Genomic DNA, 25,073 nt, shown 5'->3' with positions numbered 1-25,073 from the left:
TTATACTTCACTTGGCAATTGAAAGTATCTATACTTATTTGGATTATAATATTCTGCTCTCTATAATTATTGTACTATATTTAGTTAGTAAATCTGTCGAGACTCATATTTTTTGTAAATAATTTAGTATTTTAAACATGAAATAATTTAATCAGAAACTCACATTTCTGAATGGGAACATATAGATTTATTTCAAATGATTTCTTATGACTAATGCATGATAGTATTTGTGTGTTTCGTGTATTAATACTTTGAATTTATATATTTTTGTATAGAATTCAAAGTAAATTTTTATTTATGTACCAAATAATTGTGGACGTTTATAATAATAATAATAATATTTGGATGACTTGTATAGCGCTGTTTTTGTGCAAAACCACCTGAAGGGCGCTGTACAAATTTATAATATATACATTTCTCCAGTGATCTATGTTATTGGAATAACATTACTTCTTTTACCTCACTTTGAAGGACAATATTTATTAGTATTGAATCAAAAAACTGATTCTTTTTGTTTTATACTGATTTGCAATAGATAATTATTAAAAACAAATTATGATAGTTTTATTCAACAGGGGTGAGTTTTTAACTTATCAAATAGTTTCTTCTATGTATAAACAACTTTTGTCTGTCTAAAAGTAATTCGATCCTGTTCAGATGAAGCGAATTCAGATGGGTAAATCTGAATGTGCGATTGTTAGTCACAAATAAACTCGAGCCTTTTACTGAAAAAAATTATAGACATCAATGATTCTCAATAAGAGATTATTGTCTCGAATATTTAATACATAATTGTAATCCAAATTCTACATGGAGGCAATTGAAAGTAAGGCCAGGCTCTTGCTTCTTGTGTGTTAGATCTACAAGCTAAATATTATTAGGTGGAATAATATTGAAATTAAATCATTTCATAAATTAACACAGGAATCATATTCTATATTATATTTGGTGTTGTGAAATGCTAGTTGTCCTATAATTTAAATCTTGTACCTAATTTATCACCCTAAAATGTATAAGACGAGTTTTGTCAATGATGCCTTTGCATTATATTAACATCTACAAAAGCAATTAACTCGGCAAAACAAAATTTTTCTTACAAATGTTTGAAAAAATACCAATTATTGTTAACTATTCTACAAGCGGCTATTTGACGACATCATTGACAAATCCCGGCATGCGCAAGTAAATTTTATATGTATTTGTTCTATTTCGCAATTTACTCATTATGAATAATAAGTTATATTTTTGCGGCCCGTTCCAGAGTGGTGAAAGACCACCATTCACAAACGAAACGTTTGAAATGGCTTTGGCCATGTTTGGTGACCAGATCTGAATAGCCAGGTACTATTTATTGTTATCATCTCCTTCCCCTCCCCACTATCTTCAGCCTCCCAATATATCCCAATTGGGTATGCCATGGTCTCACTGGCTCTGGACGGTTGGGTGCAGTTGGGAGTCACATAAAAATAAATATAAAATTGATTAAGGGTTTAAAAAAAACGGGAAATATTTTTATTACTAAAAAAGATAATGTACCCCTTGTTCAGTGTTTACTATAATATGTATTTTTAGTACATATTGGAAATATGTATACGGAAAGAAGGATAAATTGTTGAAATTGAAAAGGAGCATGATTACTCAGAGGGTGTTGGGTTGAATGAAGAGAATGCTGGTACATTCTTTGCAATAATAAGAGTATCTTCATGTTTAGTCTCATTTTAAAGTATATTTACTACATTTAAGGAGTGAGAGTCGTTCGAAATTATTGCAAAATTAAAGTGTCATGTTGTTCATCTGAAATCTGTGCTAATAGTCAACATCAAGTGAAATAATAATTCTTTTGTCTGTGGGGTGCTTTCAGTTTATGTTTTGATTTAAATTTTCTCAATTAGCCAACCACCCTTGTCAATCAGAACTTTTTGAGTAGTATACTGTAACGCCGTTGTTTGACAGACGTTACTGAGCAGTATGTAGTGTAACGTCCTACTTTTTGAAAATTGATGTAACATCAATTGAGGAGCAGAATGCAATAACAACTAATGATGAAATTGTAGTTTTGACTAAAACACGTTCAAAGTCTTTTGAAATGCGTAGTATTCACTTGTAACTAGCATTCAAACTTTTGCGTGAAGCTGTGTAAAATCTGCAGAAGTAATGTAACACAGCAGATAAAGAAGGGATTACCAAAAGGGATACCAAAAAGGAGATGGGAGCAAAAACGGCTCCTAAATTTACTTACAGTATTAATAATCAGAACTTTTCAGCAAAATATAGTAACGTCATCAATGTACCATTGCTAATCAGGACATTTTGAGTAATTTTCACCATTGCAATTCTTTGTTACAAAACACTCTAGCTAAGCTCTCTTCCCATAAAATCAAACGGAACCATAGATATTTTTAACACTTTGCAAATGAAAAACAACACCATTTAAGTAAATAATAAGGAAAAGTTTCCTTAACAGGTTGGGGACAAATTGCTTCCATTAGGCTCTTTGATTCACTCAACAGGCCCATCCATACGTACACTTTGGATTGACAGTACCATGCGCCGCTTCAGGCCGCCACGCAGAAAACTCTCACAATGGACTGCTCTGTAAACTGTTACCTTACTTTGGGACTTTACTCTTCTAAGCGGCGGCTTGGAGTGGCACGCGGTACCGTCGCTCCGAAGTGGATGTGTAATTGCCGCTATTATGTCAGTTACAGGCAAACGAATTACTTTAAAAACAATAATCAGTACCTTTCAACTGACAACAAGAAAAGACCATTCAGATAAATGACTTGTTGATTTTATAAAAATGTATGATTTTTTTTTATTTCATATTATATTAAAGGTTCGGGATTAGCACTATTCATATTAATAATTTCTTGATGATTACAGTGAAACTTACAAAAGTTTTTTTTATTCAAGAAAGAAATGTTACATTATTTACAATAAAATATGTTACACTGTAATAATAATTTTTACATACTAAAATTTATAAGGCTGTGTATAAACAGGAGAAATTTATTGCGAGCCGAGCCACGAAATGGGAAAGGAACGAAGCAACCGCAAGCAGCGTCGGTTTGTTTCTTTCCCATAATTTGTAGCTTGGCTCATGGTAAATTTCTTCCGTTCATAGCAGCATAAGATGTACCTTAATGAATACTTTCATGCTTAAGAAGTTTGCTTTTTTTGGTCCCTTGAAGACTGAATTTAAAAAATGGCCCAATTTATCCCACGTTTAAGGTTTTCCCGCTTGAGAAGTTATTTTTTTCTAGTCCCTTGGAAAACATCTTGACAGAGTTTCACTTTACCACTCGTCCATGTGGGGTAATGTTTGGTCCTGCATCGCCATCCGTAATAAAACAAATCTTAAAAAGGGCAGGGAAAAACAGATTGCTTGCTAGTGTTATATTTATTTTTAATACCAAATGTTCATAAACATTATAATGAATACTTCATGAAACGGTTGTATATAATAATATATAAGTTTTTTGTTTTGTAAAATTTTCATACATTTATAATATCTTTTTGTAATTCTGTACCTTCACAATAACCCAATAATAATGTTTTCTTTTTTGCAGAACAAGTTTTAAACATTGTTGTACAATAATTGCACAAATAAAGGATTAAAACATTATTTCACTTCCAAGTTGATTTTAATTAATGAAAAGCTTTCAGTATGTATTGTTTGGTCCCTGAACTACGAAAACTAAAACTCATACAGTCGAACTTGGTTATAACGATCACGGCAATAGCGTTACTAACAATATTTTAGTTCAGGCTTATATTGTGAATTGTTATAACGAGGTCAATTCATGATATACCGTGCAAATAATTTTGTCACCAATTCTCAATACATGAATGGATTGTTAAGTCTGAAAAAAACCGAATTGGGAATTATTTGCGAAGTAAGTAGTAACAAAGGGGCGGCATAGCGCGACGGTTAGCTGTCCGGCGCTCAACGGTGGCTGGCGGGAATTTCTATCCCGTAAGGGATGGATTAATATTTTTATGGCGCTACCTGTGTAAGCTTGTCGGCTATGAGAAACATTGCTGTTCATCAGGCACTATGTAAAATTGTCATAAAATATTTGAAAAACATGCGAAATTTGTTCCCTTTTCTTCTTTTGTATTACAACTCGTCAATTTTGTTTTAAAAACCAATAAATATGTTTATGAAGGTACCTAGTTCGTCCGGTTATGTATACCTACATCCCTGCACGGGGTAAATTTATGACAGTGATGCACAACTTTTTCAGAAGAGAAAGTTGTGCAACTTGTACAACTTGCTTGATCTGGCTGCAATCTACAAATGGATTTTGTTTTCGTGGGGGGGGGGAAACAGCAAAATTCATGTTTCTTTTGAATTTCGTGTTATGCAAACCAGTTCTTCAAATTTAACCAAAACTATATTTAAAAAAAAGTTCTCAGCCAGGGTTTTTAAGAATTACCCCAAACATTTTGATTTTACTCTATAGCCGAGTGGGCCGTTTGCATGCGGGCTGCAAGAATTATTGGGCCGCGGGTTGTGCATCACTGGTTTGTGAGAAGTAAAATTTTACAGCCAAATAGTATAAAAATCCCGCAAGCTAGTTCTTTATGACAACTAGAGGTGGGTCCTATGAGTACTTTTCGTAACTGGGTACAATGAGTACAGGTACAAAGAAATACATGGTAAAAATACCGGTGACAAAATACTCAAAAGTATTTAATACCGACCTGAGGATTGATTCAGAATAAGTCATTTCTAAACTGTTTGCACATAAATCCTACCCACATATTCTAGGGGGGAGATATGTACTTCCCCAAATATTTCAAATCCGTGGGGGCGGGTGAGGGGTTGTTACAGAACTTCTGTGAAAAATATTTCGTGTGATTCCCCACAATAATTTTTCACAATCCATAGGGGGGGGGGGGGTGGCTACGGGATTCCCTATAGAAAAATTAATTAATTAAAATCAAGAATAAAAAATACCCATCAGCCTATTGATACCAATCAAAAATATCTATTAAAAAATACTCATTAAAAATACCTATTAAAAATACTTGGCAAAAGTACCTATTAAAAATATTTAGTCCCAGTATAAAATACTTGCGAGTATTTGGAGATTTGTCACAAGTACAAAGTATCGCATGAAAATACCCGGTACTTTTACTGGGTATGATAAATACACCTCACATCTAATGACAACTGAGAATTTATAAGTGTTACAACATGATATGTAGTGATAATAGGGTAGACCATTTAGTGATATTTTTCATGGAAGCCTTGAACCAGGTGGTGATAGTTATAATGCGTTCATTGTTTTGAAGAGGAAATGTTTGAAGCATGAAAGCAAAATCTTGGAAACAATCATTGATAATAAATTTGAGTAATAAAAGTGTATTTTATTAGTAATACCTACTCGCATTTTGAAAACATACTGTACATTTGAGTATATATTGATAGTAGAGGCAGGTAGGTAGGTACATATGATTTTAAAAAAACGTTTTTAAAAAATAATGGCTATATGGAGAAAATTTACTCGGTTTCCCCGCGCTCGTTATAACTAATTTTGACTGTATTTATTTATGACTTAAGTAATAATACGACTTGGTAATATTTGGTTCATGTATTTAGATGAAAAGAATTACAATTTAAGTCAACCTTATGCATTTAGTTTGTCAAAAATCAAGTTTTGGTTTTGCACTGAGCATTGTTTCAATAAGATCTTTCTTAATGGTTTCAGGAGCGAGAATGAAGTTGGTGGCGCCAAAAGCAAGAGTCCATACATCTTGTTTAGTTAGTCCAAAGGTGTTGGCACATAGGTTAAATTCTGCAGACAGCGAAGTGTCAAAAACACCTTTATCATCCGTCTGGAAAAAAATGATCATTTGAGGAATTTTTTAATATGTATATGTAAGAAAATAAACATAATACTTTGTTTCAACATTTTCTGGACTTTCTATCAGAGATAAAGATCGGTAGTAATGTTCATAACCCATTCTCTCTTCAATCAGCCACAATGCATTGCCGCTATTCCTCGGCAGTAACTTTATTTTTATCAAACTAGTAGTTTTTTGAATATTCATTCCGAATACTATTACTTTGCCAAAAAAATGAGCGATCCAAGTTTATTTATGAATGAGCTTCATGTGCTCACTAATATAATAAAAGTGTTGAGCACCAAAGTTGACAGCCTAACAGCTGATGTTAAAGAAATAAAGTCAATACTATTAGTCGGTAGTGATAAAATTGTACCTACATCGCGAGGCGAGGTAGATACATCGCTTACCGCCCGCCGCTGGGCCGATGTCACTGCCCCCCCGCCCCCGCCCCCACCGCCGCCCGGTCACCCGGCCGCCCGCACAGAGCAGAAAGGTACCGTAAACAAAGGCCGAATGTCTACCCGTGCTACAGCTAGAGCAAAGGAAGGCGAAACAACTCAAGTTTCAACTCAAGTTTCTGGGACCATCGACAAGGGGAAGAGGCCGCTGTCCGGCCCATCTAAACCGAAGAAGATGTCAACTCCCGTTGCCCAACCTACCGATACTGTAACATCAAAGACTGCAGAAACCGATACAGCTGAATCCGAATCTGAAACGGAAGCTTATACCTCCACTTCGGCTAACACCAATTGGCGCCGAGTCACGCATAGGAAAAAAAGACGACCAGTACTTCATGGTACCGCGACTGAGCATAAAGGCCTCATAGCCGTTGAAAGGCGCAAGTATATTCATGCCTGGCAATTCGATGTCAACACTACGGTTGAGGATATTGTAAAATTCCTTCTCAATATAAACAAAGAAATTGTTTACGATGTTGTCAAATTGACAGCCAAAGCTGACTACGCCTCTTTCCGGATCGGAGTCCCGGAATCGAAGCTTTCGTTTTATATGGACCCGAACATATGGCCAAATCATGTTGCATTCAATGAGTGGTTTTTTCGGAGAAATGTTGCAACCAATGATAAAACGAAACACTCTAAGAGTGAGAAATAATTCTAACCTCTCTATATATTATCAAAACGTTCGAGGGTTAAATACGAAATTGGCAGTATTTAAAAACAACCTATTTGCTCGAGATAGCTTAGATTTAATAGCAATCACTGAATCGTGGCTGAAACCAAGTGTGCATAATTCAGAGCTATTTCCAGAGAATTATGTTGTCTTTCGTCGTGACCGCCTCACACGAGCGGGGGGTGTCGTCCTGGCTGTTCGTGCTGATTCTGTAACCCATGCTGAGAGGATTTCTTCAATGGACCTCCCCGACACTGAATCCCTGTGGGTGAAGCTATCCTTGAAATCTTCAACTGTTTTCGTATGTGTGATATATGTGCCACCTCGTTCTTCAACTTCGTTATACTACAACATGTTTGAAAAAATAGAAAGTAATTATAATCTTCTCAGTGACAAAAATATCTTAATATTAGGTGATTTGAACCTCCCTTCCTGTAACTCCAATATTGTGAACATGTTTAATTATTTTAAATGTTTCTACGGTTTGCAAGAATATAACTTGATATGTAATGATTATAATAACACTCTGGATATAGTTTTATGTAATGCCAAGGATCTTGTAAAGTGTGTTGAGAAATGTCATGACCCTATTACAAACGAGGATAAGCACCACCCTGCTTTGTCTATAAGTATTAGTGAGGCTCACTCAGGTGTTTCAAGTTCATGTCTAAACCCAAGTCCAATAGAAGTTCCCTCCTATCACGGAGCTAGAACCATAAACGCATGGAGATTCAACAAAGGAAATTTCCACTTATTATATGAATTGCTTTCTAAATGCTCATGGCAACCGGTCTGCCAAAGTTCAACAGACATAAATGCATTATGTACAAATTTTTACAATTCAATTTACAATATATTCGACAAGTGTATACCCATTTCCACACCTCGCACTACGACACACAGAGTATATCCTAAGTGGTACACAAATAGTATCATTTCAAATATTAAAATTAAACATAATTTTCATAAGCAATGGAAAAAAACACGTCACAACTTGGACTATGCTAATTTTTCAGCCTATCGCTCCATCGTAAAACATGAAATCAGTGAAGCTTTTAAAAATCATTTAACTTCAATGGAAGAAAAATTATCTATCGATCCCAAACAGTTTTGGAAGTACATTAAGGATCTAAAAAAATCCAACAACTCATTTAAGTCTATGATTCTTGACGGAGAGGAATTGACTACTGATGATAAAATCGCTAATAGTTTTGCAACCTTTTTTTCATCTGTTTACAAAAATGTCCAACCAACTCTCAATATTGACTCTACCCTTCACACTGTACAGATTGGGCCCTCATTCGACCTGGTCAGTATTTCAGAAAAAGATGTTAAGGAGGCACTCTCAAATTTAAAGAAACCTCACTCCATCGGTCCTGACAATATTCCAACATTTATACTAAAGGGTTGTTCCGACCTTTTAATACCACCATTATGTCATCTCTTCAATGTATGCCTAAAAAACGGGATTCTCCCAGACATCTGGAGATTAACTAAAATAACCCCTATCTACAAGAAGGGAGACAAACGCGATATCCGGAATTATCGACCAGTTGCCGTTCTATGTTCCATCATGAAAATATTCGAGAAAATTCTACATAAATATATACTTAATCACGTTAATCCAATTCTTGATGACCGTCAATATGGTTTTAGACCCCAGATGTCAGTAACATCAAACCTCTTATGCATCTCAGATTTCTTATCACAAACTCTCGACAATCGGGGACAGGTGGATGTTGCTTATTTTGACCTGGAAAAAGCATTCGACAAGGTTGACATCGACATTCTTCTAAATAAGCTAGCTTCATTTGGTTTTTCCAAAAGACTACTCTGTTTTTTTGCTTCATATTTTCGAAATCGTAGACAGTTTGTTTATTATAATGGTTCCAGTTCTTTGGAATTCATAGTTTTTTCTGGAGTTCCTCAGGGGTCCATCCTTGGACCACTTCTGTTTCTGATTTTTATTAACGATATTGGTTCAGTCATCACACATTCGCTGTATTTACTATTTGCAGATGACTTGAAACTATATCGCTCAATAAAAAATCATCTTGACTGTATTCTCCTTCAATGTGATATTGACTGCGTCTCAAACTGGGCCAAAATAAATGGCTTGAACTTCAGTACACCCAAGTGCAATATCGTCTCGTATACAAGATCAAAGAAACCGCATGTATTTGAATATACAATCAATGAAATTATTCTCCAACACCTAAACCAAATCAAAGACCTAGGAGTTATTTACGACAGCAAACTAACTTTTCACCAACACATCGATGATTTAATAAGCAGAGCATACAGGCTTCTCGGCTTCGTAATTAGAAACTCATATCCGTTTCGTAACACAAAAACACTGACGTTATTATATAACACACTAGTCCTAAGTGTACTTGAATCAAACTCGATCATCTGGGCTCCACATGAATTAACATACACTTTACGCATTGAAAGAGTCCATAAAAAATTTTTAAGGTTTTTATTCTCGCGGCTCTATGGACGTTACCCTTGGCTTTACCCATCGATTTATATATTAGGCATGACCAATTACCACTCCCTAGAGACACGTAGAGGTATTGCTTTGCTTAAATATTTTTTCCAACTAATAAACGGTCACTTATCTAATAATGAGATACTGGCCCAATTAAATTTTTTTGTACCAGAGTCTCACTCTCGAGGACGTCATCACAATCTTCTATATAGTAGAGCAAGCCGCACTAATTTATTAATGAACTCACCTGTAGGGAGAGCTACGTACTTTTTGAATGCGGTAGATAAAAAATTAGATTTTTTTTTTGTGTCCTATAGCGCATTTGCGAGATTTTTGGCATTGCATATACACTGCATAAATGGTACAATTATAACGTCTTAGGCTTTATTACCTGTAATTGTTATAAATAAATGTACAAATTATATATAAATAAATAAATAAAAATAAATAAATAAAGTATGCATTGCCTTTTACAGTTTTTTTGGGCACTAAGATAGCTTATGGATAAAGTTTTCTTTTAGTCCGTTGTACCATTGGGTCGGTAAGAGTAAGGAATCGACGTTAACCGAAGACCGTGCGAAGAAAAGTCCCAAATCACAATGAATTTTACTATTCTGTGCAGTCTTCAGTTTATGTTGATCCCTTATCCTTACCGACCCAATGGATGACAGGCTTATTCTAGATCAGAGCAAAAGGATACTTGTTGAAGTAATCTTGGAATAATCGATATTGAAGATTTGTGATTCATTCAATACTTCATAAACGCGTCTTAATGTATCTACAATAAAGAGATTTACCAAACACTTTTTTAATTCATTTTCGTAATCGGGTAATAAGGAACGGCTTGATTTATTTGTATTTGTATCATGAATAAACAATTAAAACAAACCTTCACAAAGTAGGTGCCTCACATAAATGATTTTCTAAGTAAATCCGTTTTTATCGAAAACATGAATATAATACAAGTAGGGTCATCGGCCAGTGTTATCTAGACAGGGCGTGTGAACCCTAAAGTTAACACCGAAACCAAAAATATTGGTTCAAGAAAATACGAAAGTGCATTTTCAGCGTTCAAAACGAAAGTGCATTTTCTCGCAGTCAAAAGATCAGAAGAAGCAGAGCTTTTTACCTTTTGTTGGTCTGCACGAAGCAAATTCGTCTTCCAGCAATTTCAACCCATGCGTGTTGTGAAGATCATTTTTCAATTAATTAATTTGAGGCATTATAGAGGAATATTTTCATAAATAATTTAATTTGCTATATCGACACCAGAAAGGCTAATGGGCCTAAGCGTCAATTTGGTAAAAAAACTTAGTTAATATTTTTTGTACAGTTGTGATCAGAATTTTTAATTTTTAAGAATGATTAACTTATTTAATAAATTGTCACTTACGACCTTTTACCTTTCAAGCGTCGATACGAATATTTAAAAAAATATATATGTCGTGTATAACTTTGAGGCGGCGCTTCGATTAGTAAGTAATAATTGATAAAAATCGTACATTTCTCTCTAGTAAAACAACTATGTCACGTAGCAAATTACAACAACACTTGCTACAAAATGAATCATTGCTGGTTTTGCATTGGTTTTTAGAAGCTTGAACAAGTTTACATCAAGTTCATCTCTATTTTTTTTGACGCAATGTCTTTCAGGTCTGCTATTGGCCGATAAGATTAACAAATAACGATGTGGAATTGAGCGATAACTTAGGGGCTCTGCTTTATATTGTGGGGAACTTGCATTTATATGTATGCTTTTGAAGCGAGGAATCGGAATTCGATGGGAAGTTGTATTGTGAATAAACTCAAGTGGCATTATTCTTTGATTGGAATTAGAGGGCTAATCTATTGTTATTATATATCGTTGGTAGGGGTAAATAAAATCGTATAAATAAGTCATCTCAATGTGGGATAACCTCAATTTGATAGTGGAGTAGAACTCCGAAACAGCTGTCATAAAAATATAAACTAACATACTTGCAGAACTAATAACATTGATTTACTTTAAATTAAAAATGAAACTGGAGTTCTATGAATCTAATTATATATATAAAGGAGAATGTTTGTAGCGGACACTGAGTGGGCAGCTTTTGTTTGATTTTTATACAAATCTACAGTTTTATCCGAGATTGATGAAATTTTGCACACTTGACATTAAAAATTGACTGATTTCGAAATACTTTATGTAAACGCCGGGGACTTCAGCTAGTAAATGTATAAAGAAGGGAATGATACTCTCAGCCAAGCAAATAGGATGTCCAATTTTATACAACCTTTCAAAATAATAATAATAATTTTTAATCCAAGATGTGGGGAGGTTAGTGCAATCCCACACGTCCCATATAGATATACATATTTTTGTACAATAGATATGTGAAAAATGCAAAAATAGATAAAGAAAAATAAATAAGCAATTAAGGACAACTATGTAGGGCGTGGTCTTGAGTGAGCTTGGGCCCAGCGCTCACTCAGGAGTGGCGCTTGGTGCTGGTAGGCTGCGGTCACCACCGTGTTGGAGGAGGCCATTAGCCGCATCCTGGCTCCAGTGACCTGGTGTCTCATCAGGCCGGCAAATCCATTTGGTCCTAATTCCGTGAACATTGTCGATGCGCTGCTGTACCTTCGGTATTCAAATATGATTCTACAGGCATTATTATATTGGATTCGGAGTCGTTCTATTGAGCAAGTTCGGCAGTGACACCATGTCTCACGTGTACAGTAGTGCGAAACGAAATTTTTATTTGGAATAGTTGTATTAAGTTGCCAATTGCTATCAATTACCTCAATTAAAAATATAAATAATATCAGAAAACGGTAAAGGCCCCCGCCAAGACATCGAACATTTACAAAAAAGACAGTTTAGGGGCTATTTGCGCGCCCTACAAAATAATAAAGAATTTATTAAAATAGGTTTATTTTATTTAATAACATATTCAAATGTAATAGTTAAATAGCTAATGCAATTAAATATTTTAATATACTTTGGAGCAGTGACAGAGGAGCAAAGTGCGGGACGAAGCGGAGGGCGGCACGTGACAATCTACGAAATGAAGTGTTTTGTTTAAACTAGTGTCGATAATTGTCTCAAGGTGCGGTCGCGCGCCAATTATATACACGAGTACTTATTGATAAACGTTTTTGTGAATCAACATGACTTCTACAAGACAAAATGTCCGATATTTTGTGTAAGTGCAAAGTTGAAAGAGAATATCCTACCTACGAATGAAAATGTGATGAAATTCTACAAATGGGTTGGACAAGACTTAAAAGTAAGGAATAACACAACAAAAGAACCTACGTTTTTGGAAATCGCCGAAATAGTTTGAACGAAAATTGAAGAATTGTGGATAAAATCTTCTATTCCAATTGTCACACACAAACAAATCTTACAGTTACTAAAAAGTTATCACTCGAAGTGTTATAATTTGAAAAAGTCTTCGAAGAAACTTAAAACTTATGTAAAAATAAAGAATTTGTAAACTGTACTTGACAGAGAGAAAAAAAGGGCCACAAGAGGAACAAATGTTTTTAGAAGACCAACGCACTAACTGACTAATGGCTTTAGGAAGAATGGATCTTATCCAGAGTAAAAAATTGCTGAATAGAAGATTACATGCTCTAAAACAAGAAATGAGGCATAATAGATAGGATGAAACTAAGAAGAAAAAGACAGAAAGTACGCGAGCAAATTTTAACCGAAGAAAGAGTAACAGAAATTCCTGCATTATATTTCGATGGAAGGAAAGACAAGACGGCTAACACTGTTTTAAAAAGATCGAAGAGGTTTAGAGTGATTGTAAAGGAGGAACATAATTCGATTATAAAAGAACGAGGTTCTGTTTATGTTGGGTATGGGGTTCCAACATCGGGCAGTGCAAGAAATATTGAAAGAGCTATCCACAGCTTTTTAATGACTGAAAAGATATCACTAGAGGGTTTAATGGCTGTTGGCTGTGATGGAACAAATACAAATACAGGGAAAGTGGGAGGCGTGATTCGTCTTTTGGAAAACAGACTATCTCGACCATTGCAATGGGTAATTTTTCTCTTACACGCCAATGAATTACCATTGTGGCATTTGTTTACCTATTTGGAGGCCCTACTGCAGGACCTAACTCATTTGCAGGTCAAATTGGTAAAGCATTAGAGATATGCGAGACGCTGACGTTGGCCGAAATTGAGAAGGTGAACTACCTCCACAAATATCCACAGACCTCAGTACAGACCAGAAATATTTACAAGAAATTACTACTGCTGTCATAAATGGATCCTGCTCTCCTGATTTATTATAGAGAAGCCCAGGTAAACTACTCCATGCCTGCTGGTTGACAAGAGCTAATCGCATACTGCGTTTGTATATTTCTACAGAAAATTCACGACAAAGTATTGTGACTTTAGCAACGTTTGTCGTAAAATCATACGCTCCTGTTTGGTTTGCTATAAACACATTCATCCTTCAAAGATGGTTCAAATCATTTATGGAAGCTCATTAACAGCACTAGATATTTGTCCAACGAGTTGTTAGCGATAGTGGACCCTGTTATAATTCGAAACAGTTACTTTGCTCATCCAGAAAACTTGTTGTTGAGTATGATAACAGATTCACGTAAGCATATTAGAGAACTCGCTGCAAGACGCATTTTAAAGGCTCGTCAAGTTAATAAAAATTCTGTTTTGCGCATGTTTAAGGTGCCAAAAGTGGACTTAAATGAATGTTCTTACATATACATGATTGACTGGCAACAAAATATATACGAACCCCCAATACTGATGAATATTTCCGATGAGCAGTTACAAGATCTTATTGAAAATGGAGAAGATACAGTGTTGGAGTTTATGAGACTGCCTTGCCTCACCCAGGCTGTGGAAAGATCTGTAAAAGTTGTGACAGAAGCAGCTCTGAGTGTATGCGACAAGACAAGACGAGAAGGATTCATAAAATCTAAATTAGCATCTCGAAAACTCATGCCAAAGTTTGAGCCGAAAAAGGATTTTTGCTATAAAAAATAATGTTATTCATACCAACATAACTTTCTGAACCTGTGTTTACTTTTGAAATAAATGATTTTATTAATTAAAATCTACTTTTATTTTATTATTTAATGCATAATATATTATATTTACTTATTATTTTGTTTATAGGGTGTTTAATACAAAACGTCTATAAAAACTTAAAAAATAAAATTTCAAGTCTATGGCGGGAACTCAAGCTGTCGAGTTAGAACTTCCAAATTGAGAAGGGTTATTTACAATTACATAATGCAACTTTTACCTGGTATTCCAATTCGAATTTCGAAAAAAAAAAAAATTTTCATATAAAAGTGTTCCACCCTAGTGTACAGGCCGGTACAGAATGCGTTGAACAGTGTTTTGTATTGCTGCATTTGAAAAATCGGCAGGAAATCATATTAGACACTATGCTTAGGCTTCTCCTTTGTAGTTCGATATCGCCATCGTCCGATAGGTCTTGATTAATAATGTGCCCCAAGTATTTTACGTTCGAATATGTATTTATTCTTACCTTGTTAAGGTGTACGTGGAGCATCTTACTTGTATCTGGATTTTTTTCGTGATGGAACGCAATCAATTCCGTCTTCTTCGGGTTGTGCATCATATTGTGCTGTTTTCCATATCCTTCACAAATATTTAGCAGTAATCTTAATCCCTTGATCGACGGAGCTAGGAGGATCATATCGTCCGCGTAGTTTATATGGTTTATGCATATATTGACAGCCCGCTCTGATGTCCAGGCGACTTGACAACTCGTCCATGTATGTACACATTAAACAGGATGGGGGACATACACCCTCCTTGCTTTACTCCTGACCGCAAGTATATCAGCTGGGAGTATGTACTTGCCCACTGTACAAAATTTTCCTGCTGGGAGTGCCATAGGGATAGTGTGTTTATATATATGGTAGGTGTATTCCTAGCTTTCAATTTATCCCATAATGTTTTATGACAGACCCTGTCGAAGGCTTTAGTTAAGTCTAAGAAGCACCCGTATACGATAGTTTTTCGTTTCTTGTAGAATTCTATTATTTGCTTTGTAGTGTATGTTGCCATATTAGTGGATAATCTGCATTTAAAGCCCATCTGGTTATCTTTAGACATTAATTTAACGTGTATTTCATTTAGTATGTATTACCCTTTCAAATAATCTTGCAGTATAGTTGCCAAGGATATTGGCCGGTAATTGCTGGAGTTGGTCATGTCAGGCTGTCCCGATTTCAGGATTGGAGTTATAATTGTTTTCGTCATTGTACCCGATAGATGGTTGTGTTTAAGGATTGCGTTGAACAGTATGTTTAGTAGTTTAGGTATGTATCCACCTCCGTATCTTATGTGTTGAATACTTAGACTATCATGTCCCGGAGATTTACCAGCCTTAGTGCCTGTTATGGCCTTCATTATATTACTTTCAGAGAGGTAAACGTTTTATCCATCATATTCCATAATATCGGGGACAGTCGGTGCTTCATTTCCGGAAATACCTTATTGTTTTTTTATTTATTTATTTATTTAACGCCCAGAGGGCTTTTACATGGTTGGTAGTATAATTTTAATTTGACAGATACTTTGAAACATAAAAAATAAGAATAAAATTACATTTGATAAAAGCTATGCAACAAGTCATACAAACACAAGAAACAAAAACAGAAAATTACAGCTATTTGTAGGTTTACATGATGTGTTTAGGAGTATTGTTGAAATAAATGTTTTAAATGATCCACAAAACTTGCCAAGTTGGTATTGAATATGTCAACATCACCCAAGTAATGATTTCCCATGGTGTGAAGTCGTTGTATCGGAGAGTGGGCAATGTAGTTACGCTTATGTGTGCTGCTGTAGAATATTGTATTTTGTCGTGTTGTTACTGTGGGTGTATGTATGTTTATAAGTTGCAGGAGTTCACAACAGTCGAATTTAATGTTAAGTATTTTGAATAAGAACGTTAAATCGTTTATTTTACGTCTATCTTCTAATGTATGTATTTTTAGAGTATTTAATAAGAAATTGTATTTTAAGTCTTCGACAGGGATATTTAATTTAAAATTTATGAAACGTAGAAATTTTTTTTGTATTCGCTCAATGTTGTTAATGTAAATTTTGTAAGATGGAGACCAAACTACTGAGTTATATTCAATTAGACTTCTTACTAGAGATACGTATAATAGTTGAATGGCTTGTAAAGAATTAAAGTTTTTAGTTGTTTGTCCAGAATTGGGCAAACTGCCTTGTTTCAAGTGATTTTACAATATCATCCATCTTTGTTTGTTCAGAAGAGCTTTGGCAGTGTTTAAGAGCAATCCTTTGAACTCCTTCCTTTTCCGTTTTCTTTCATCCTCAATGGGACCAACCAAGTAATGGTCTCTAATTTATAATCCACTCCATCAACGCGATCTAGAATTTACGTAGTGTTCCTTAACTTGTTGATTTTACCCAGCAATGTCACAAAGTGTTTTTGGTTTGCTTTGATCGTTCTCCCCATAAAATACAGTATTGGCAGCATATCGGGGGCTTCAACGATATCTGTGTATATATTGTCCATGTTTTGTATATGATCGCATTTGTCACATACAGAATCCGAATTACAAATGGATTCGGAGTGTCTTTGATAGATTACACCAAGTAATGCTTCTGCCACAGACGTATATTCATTGATTTTCTTATTGTTATTCCTTCTCCATATTATGTAATTAGGCTGTTGCAGAGCATTAAAAATAGTTGCAGGTAGATTTTCAGCAGCGATTACGCAAGATGTCGGCCGGTGATCGGACCAGTCAGTATCATAGTGTATTTTCAGACTATCTATTTTGTTCTTAAGATTATTAGTGCTTATACAGTGATCGAGCCAGGAAGTGGTATTGTGTGCATCGCTAATATATGTATATGTGTCATTTGGTAGTCTTTCAATATCGATAAAACCGTGGTTATTTTCGGTGTAGAAATGAGAGAGTTCTTTCGCGAATATGGAGGATGGGTGAGTGTTGAAATCTAACATAACATAAATATAAGTATAACAACGGTTTCAGAGTGTTTGTTATCTTGAATGATCCTATGTATTTTATAAAGGTAGTTGGTGAAGTCGGTAAGGTTGTCCGCATGACATACCGGCATGTAGACAGTCAGTATGCTTATCGTCCCTCCATTGGTGGTTATCTGAATACCAGCGATGCGGTCATCCCCACACGGTATCACTGAAGCCTGCAGCTCGTTCCTCTGTAGGGTCGGCCCCGTAGCAGTCGTTTGCTAAATCTACAGCAGAGGTACCCCATCCCTGGTAGTTCGGATGAATTTTGGATAGATTCGATGTTTCGTTTTGTAAGAACCACATTTCTTGCTAAAATATTACATCGTAGATATCGCACATATCTATAATGAAGTTGACTTAATCTTTTAAAACTTTTACAGTTTGTATAAAGAAGAGAATGATACTCACAGCCAAGCAAATAGGATGTCCGATTTTATACAACCTTTCAAAATGTATAAAGAAGAGAATGATACTCACAGCCAAGCAAATAGGATGTTCGATTTTATACATCCTTTCAAAATGTATAAAGAAGAGAATGATACTCACAGCCAAGCAAATAGGATGTCCGATTTTATACAACCTTTCAAAATGTATAAAGAAGAGAATGATACTCACAGCCAAGCAAATAGAATGTTCGATTTTATACAACCTTTCAAAATGTATAAAGAAGAGAATGATACTCACAGCCAAGCAAATAGGATGTCCGATTTTATACAACCTTTCAAAATGTATAAAGAAGAGAATGATACTCACAGCCAAGCAAATAGGATGTCCGATTTTATACAACCTTTCAAAATGTATAAAGAAGAGAATGATACTCACAGCCAAGCAAATAGAATGTTCGATTTTATACAACCTTTCAAAATGTATAAAGAAGAGAATGATACTCACAGCCAAGCAAATAGGATGTCCGATTTTATACAACCTTTCAAAATGTATAAAGAAGAGAATGATACTCACAGCCAAGCAAATAGGATGTCCGATTTTATACAACCTTTCAAAATGTATAAAGAAGAGAATGATACTCACAGCCAAGCAAATAGAATGTTCGATTTTATACAACCTTTTAAAATGTATAAAGAAGAGAATGATACTCACAGCCAAGCAAATAGAATGTTCGATTTTATACAACCTTTTAAAATGTATAAAGAAGAGAATGATACTCACAGCCAAGCAAATAGGATGTCCGATTTTAAACAACCTTTCAAAGTGGTGGTCACAGTATGAATTCACCACCCCACTCTTCACATTACTGCTGAGGCAGAGCTCTGAAACAATGCACAAAGGATTAAGCTAAGGCAATAGGAGAACATCTGTCAGCTTAGTGTAGAGTATTTATGAAGCAGCTTATGTCGAGACAAGAGTTGTGGGGCATTCCATCTTCTCTGCTCACCCTCGCTATGAAATGACACATCTTCGGCAGATATTTACCAATAGGAATCTTTGATTTCAGTAGCGTGTTCCACAGACTGTCAGGGTTGGAAGGGTCCTCCGTCACGCAGGAGACGTGCCCCAGTCTGTCGGGGGCCCATTGTAATATCTCCAAGGTCTCCTCGTCAGCCTCCACCTCTGCTGTGTGGATGGTGACCTGGAAGGTGAAAGAAGTGCTAACTTATACAATTATAATGTTTTTAGTAGTGTTCAAACAATACTTTGTATCAAATATAGGCTCTTGACAATTCAAGATGAATGACTGGAGAAATGAGTGTCAGGAGAATATATGACGTGAAAGTCGTGAGACATGACACAATCAAGTGAATCGAGTCCAAATAACAAGATTATAACATTAGTTTATATGACACAATCATAGACATATGAATATTAGTAGACCTGCCCTAAGTGATTAAAAGCGTATTATTCCCCATTCCCCATACCGGTTCCATTGGAGCCGGCTGGGCTCGCGTATGGCTTCCCGTGAATCTTGAGAATGTGACGTCATCATTCTTGTTCGAACTAGCGTCGAGCTATGGTCGAGGCATTTTACGAAATAACACGGCAAAATGGTGGCTTGTGATATGAAAACTTGTAAAAATAGATGTGAAAAAGAGAATAAACCCAATTGTCGTATTACATTCCATATGTAAGCATTATTTTAAGCTTATTCACATCGTATAATATGGATCAGTTGTAGAAACATATACTATCACATCGAGATACATCTGGACGCAAAATACAAAGCCGTTTGCATAAGAATCAGGGATGTGCCTTCGCCTTTTGCGCTTTAGGTACCACGTGTTAGGTACGCGCTTGTTTCGTATGTACGGTACTGCTGGAACGAGAAGGAGTGCATATCACGTAATGCGCTAGGTTATACCGAGTGGCGATGTGTGATAGAAAATCATGTTTTTTGTTTTTAATTGAAAAAATGTCATCGGAAGGCACAATGATGTCCAAATTTTTACTCCAAATACTCTTAGGAATCGCTGGTAAAAACTGTGTGTATATAATTTCATTTGTTTTTTTAGTTGTTTTACTTTTCTTTCTTAAAGATTTCAATATTTTATTATTAATAGGAACATAGCGGTTGTGACAACCCTCCAACATTGGTCGAATGTAGCGATTCCCAAGTGTGCGCATCGTTGTTACTGGGAAGTAAATTATGAACACTTATAAAAGTGTCTTAACTAAATACGTGAACAAAATATTAGACTCTGAAAATAGAAGAAATTTTTTTTGCCGAATTTGGACTTCGCAAATTTGTTCATAACGTGGCGAGTAATTTGCGCTCCCATGTAAAAATGTCTATTCATTCAAAAGCCGATTTTACTTTTAAGAACTAATGATAATGGTGATATTAAAATGCGAGATGCCTATATACTGTCAGATTGATTTATTGACGAATCACAGTCAGCTTTACCCCCTTCGTTTTTCAACAGTTGATTTTACCCCTCACCTTTAATTTCTAGTCTATATATTCATATGTCTGTGGACACAATGTATAAATGTGTGTCTGTTTCTATCTTCTCAAAATGGATACCCATAAACCACTAAGAGCATCATGTGCCATGCAAACAATCCATTTCGCCAGCTTTTCTTCTCTTGGTACCCTCTCCTTTCAGAGGTTGGCTATCATCAGGGCAATCTTCACCCTGCTGCAGCCTGCAACGACTCTTCATGAATCTTATGCCATAATTGTCCAACAAACCCCTAATCCTGCTTTCCGCCCGATGTCTAGAATATCAGCAAAGTCCCTGAAGTTGGCCACCTTGGGATCTCCGCTGAGGTCCAGCCCGAGGATAATGGCCGGATATCTCTTGGACATCTCGATGGCAATGCTCACTGTTTCCGCAGCCTGCTCCATGGTGTTTCTGCGGTCGATAGATAACAGGAGAAAGGTCTTCAACTTAAGCCTTTTGGAGCACTCGCTGTAAACAATAAAATAAGATAAAAAATTATTGTAAATTAAAGATTAATGTAACCTTTTTTAAATGATCACAAATATTGCATAAGAGTCCCAACTGCCCGGAGCCAGTGTTTAAAACCTTTTGGTATTCAGGGTCGTATATTATATTATTCAGGGTCGTATATTATATTATTCAGGGTCGTATATTATATTATTCAGGGTCGTATATTATATTATTCAGGGTCGTAGGTATATTATAACATGACAGTAAGAAAACAAATAGTTTATTTTATGATTCAACTTACATAATGGAATCCACAATAGATTGTATATACTGCTCCTTGTTCATGTTGGAATTAGCTCTCGGAGTAGAACGTAGCTCTAGATATACTACATTGTCTCGATCAAACTCTTCCAAGGTGAGAGTTGTGGCCAGTTTCACTGCTTCAGGGGTCTGCGTCAAATCGTGGGCTGTCTTAAATAAAGCGAAGCACCTGAAATAATAGACAGAAACAACATGTAGTAAATAACAGATCATGGATGTCAATAAACATTATTGCTTAAATAAAGTATCTTTTACTCGGAAAGTGTTCGTGAATGACCCTGGATAATTTTAAACTCGGGAGCTCTACCATCTGCAGTATCATCCTTATTATTAAGCTTTTGTAGCTGCAGCAACGTGGAATCACTCAACGATCCATTCAAGTGCGCGTGCAACTCCTGGAAAAAAATAATGGTTAGAACATTCCAAACAAAAGTTTTGATAATGCAAAGGAAAATTGCAATTAATTATTTAAGAAATGAAAGATATTTAGATTCCAGCGAGAATAACCATAACTTACAATTTTCGGTAAAGTCAGACAAAATGCCTCCATTGTTGGTTAGTTATACTTATTAGATTGAGAGAGGAACCACGTGAAAAGCAGATTAAAATCGCAAAAAAAGAGGGACCGAAATTAAACGTCAAACCTACAATAATATTATTTGTGTTTTCCCGCGCATCCATCCCATAAATCAACTTGATCCATCCTGGTGGACGCAGCTACACATTGACTCGAATCTAATACTTATGATCGCTAAAATAATACTTAAAATGTAGGTTTCACGTGTGACATAAGGGCTATATTTCTATGTAAAGAGTCGTCGCATGTGTCGGTTCACTAAAAAATTACAAAAAGCGAAATGAGCAGCGGAGACTAGAAGTTACGCGTAAGCATAAAAAAGAAAAACATTCTGCCCCGTTCTGACAGAGCGATTTTAGTTGAAAGACTTTTATTGAACTACAAAAATTGAACAAGATATAGTTCAGACGTTTCGATTTAACTCGAACCGATATTGTTAATCAAGATGGCGTCAAGCGAAGTTATCGCTGCGTGCGTCACTATGTTTTTTGGACCTTTTACGGAATGAATTTTAAAATATGAAAAAGCGAAAAAATGTCGTATGTGGGCAGTGGCAATTCTTTCCTTAGGTCAATTGGTGTTTGACCTCCCAAAAGTATAAGACAACAATAATAATCAATTATGTGCATCCAACTGGTCTTATTCTTAATTTATTTAAAATGTAACACGAAACAGCGGCGGCGGTGAGTGAATAGCAGTGACTGTGTCTGTTGTCTGTAATAGAGGCTTTCATTCACAAGTCCATACGATTCGCTGGGTCAATTTAAAAAAAAAAGTATTATTTTGTATTCCAAAATAATACAAATTTTAAAAAAAGGTTCCCAGTATTGGATTTAAATGTCGGTCGAAAGAGGGTTTCGTCTCTCGGAGAGGAGAGACGAAACCCTCTTCCATCCCGGGGCCTTAAGCCTCAGCATATTATGCTGTTTGGAATTGCGATTTGGGTAACACCCACCTTTTTTAGTTTTCACAACTGCGCATAGGGTTTTGATTGTCGCTAAGATAGCAATTTTAGATATTTCACTTCTTGCGTTTGCTACATCTGTTGATATTATTGAGAACTAAAATTAATTTTACCAAAAGTTGGACATACTCTCCAAATTCGCCGTGCATTTAACGGCAACACGTAGTAAGGGTCGACAGGAGTCCGCCGATCGTTAGGTATTTGGTACTTGATAAGTAAACTTTTATTTCGGTGGACAAATAATAGCGACGTTACTTGACCTGGACGCGCGCGGGACTTAAAACGCCTACAATTCTCAAACTAAGGATATTACAGATTTAATTAATTAAATCTTTTTTTATATTAAATTAAAATGTAACTTATGTATATACTTTTATAAAAATATATACATATTTTAAAAATATTTTTTATTGTTTTAAGCTTTTTTATATCAACAGGGTTTGAACTCTAGGTTCCTCCTAAGGACTTGTAAAACAGAAGACTTTTTGTAATTATTTATTTATTCATTTAAACAGTACAATAATTTTAAAGAGTTATCTAATATGTTTGCATTATAACATTATGAACTACAATCTACCATATTTTACCCCATTACGACTTATATGTGCTGACGGAAAATCGGCTCTACTCGGAAATAAAATCAACAGAACTCGGACTTAAGGCAAAGCTTAATTAATGCTAAATAGTGATTTTCCATTAATCTTTATAACGAATTTGTTTACATTATGAATACCAAATAATATGCTTTATATAAATTGATGCTTTTCTTATCTTTTCCCTTGAGGATAATTCAAATAAAAAAATTATTTACTACGCTACTAAAAAATGTATTTATTCAATAAAAATGTATGAATGCACAAATGAATCAACTTTTAAAAAATAACATATTATGGATAAGATTATCTGTGACAGTTTCCGTTGATTAATTTTTTGCGTACTTATAATTTTTTTTACAAAATAAATAAAAAACACTTTTGCGCATGAAATCGAGCGTTTCTCGACTCCATTTTCCAAGCGATTTTAATGCCTATTACCTGTGTATTCGTCAAGAAATAAGGCAAACAAAGAATATACATATTTTTGGCTTGTAGCTTCCTCTTAAGACGCGGCATTCTGCATTTCGAATTGTAGATGAGCGACGCCCACCACTTTTACTTATCATAGAGTTCGTATAGGGTTACCAATCCATTGAATTTTTTCCTATAGAACAATATTATTCCATAGAAAAATATCTATTTATCCTTTAGTTTATTAACTTATTTACCTGAAATCGACCTTAAAGCGTTGGAATTTTGAAAAATTAACATTTTATTTTTTACTTGTACAATCACGCAGAATTACCTGCATCCTGTGTGGAGTTACGTAACAAAAACATCATCATCATTTAATGGCCAATACAAAACAAACTTACTCGGTTTTTCCAGTTATCAATGCATTAAATATGTCTTTAAATGGACGCATTCTAAAAAATAATATAAAATATAAAATTATAAAAACAACTGGAAAAGGTTGAATTTGTTTTGTAATACAGAGTTGTCCTTTGAGGATAATTTCTAATACTCGATTTTTTGCTTTACTTCACTTTTTTTCTTTTTTAAATAAAAATCGAATTTCATAAAGATTTTTGTAAATTTTATAAAAGTATACGTGATAGATACATTTGAATTAAATATGCTATTCAAAATATTTTTTTTTGTTTTAAACCACCTTATTTTGCTTGTATATACGTCGACCGGTTTCGGTTGATCTCAACCTACTACTATTTCTAATGCTTCTAAATTATTAAGGCGTATTCCTATTTTATTTTTATGTATAATTTTGACTCCTGTATTTTTATCAAAAGTATGGTTAGTATTAATTAAGCGTTCGGCAAAGTCTGAATAACCAGTATTTGTTAAACACCTGACGTGTTTTACTCTAATATTTAGAGAGTGGCAAAAAACGACTGCGGAATTCATTCAAGAAATAATCTCACAGTTTTAGAACAATCAGCTTCCATCGCCTTGTACCAAACGAATTTTTGGCGAATCGGTATACTTTTGTACAGAAGCCGCGGCCTTTGGAGATTTCATTTATGTTTGTTAATTATTTCCCATTTTTGAAAAACAATATTATTTAACCGATAAATGCAATATTCACATTAAATAAGTATTCAAATATTTTAAATTAAATATTATTTACAATAAATCACGTAATTTTAGATGCCAAAAATTCTGACACACGTCCACTATGCCTGCCGACTGCGCGGGACTGACGAATGTTTGAAATGGTCTTATGTAAATCCGAATGTTAGAGAGAGCGAGCTAATATTTAACGCGATTGAAATGAACAGACGTAAGCGACTGCTAAGA

General features: G+C 35.1%; 1 protein-coding gene across 1 annotated transcript; it reads right to left on the bottom strand.

Annotated features, from left to right (window-relative positions):
- Positions 1–98: 98 nt before the first annotated feature.
- Ada (adenosine deaminase-like protein) lies at positions 99–22,004 on the bottom strand. Its single transcript, XM_089641200.1, has 7 exons — positions 21,699–22,004; positions 21,437–21,576; positions 21,162–21,350; positions 20,659–20,878; positions 18,945–19,101; positions 18,681–18,781; positions 99–5,844 (listed from the first exon to the last, which is right to left on the bottom strand). The coding sequence occupies exons 1-7, from the start codon at positions 21,729–21,731 to the stop codon at positions 5,653–5,655; spliced, it is 1,032 nt and encodes a 343-aa protein (XP_089497326.1). The 5' UTR covers positions 21,732–22,004; the 3' UTR covers positions 99–5,652.
- Positions 22,005–25,073: the final 3,069 nt, after the last annotated feature.

This window comes from Hesperophylax consimilis, chromosome 2, assembly GCF_061612785.1.
Source record: "Hesperophylax consimilis isolate HC1 chromosome 2, BYU_Hcon_1.0, whole genome shotgun sequence".
Lineage (NCBI taxonomy): Eukaryota > Metazoa > Arthropoda > Insecta > Trichoptera > Limnephilidae > Hesperophylax > Hesperophylax consimilis.
Note: the sequence above shows the minus strand (reverse complement) of the source record. Positions and strands in the feature narration are given on the sequence as shown.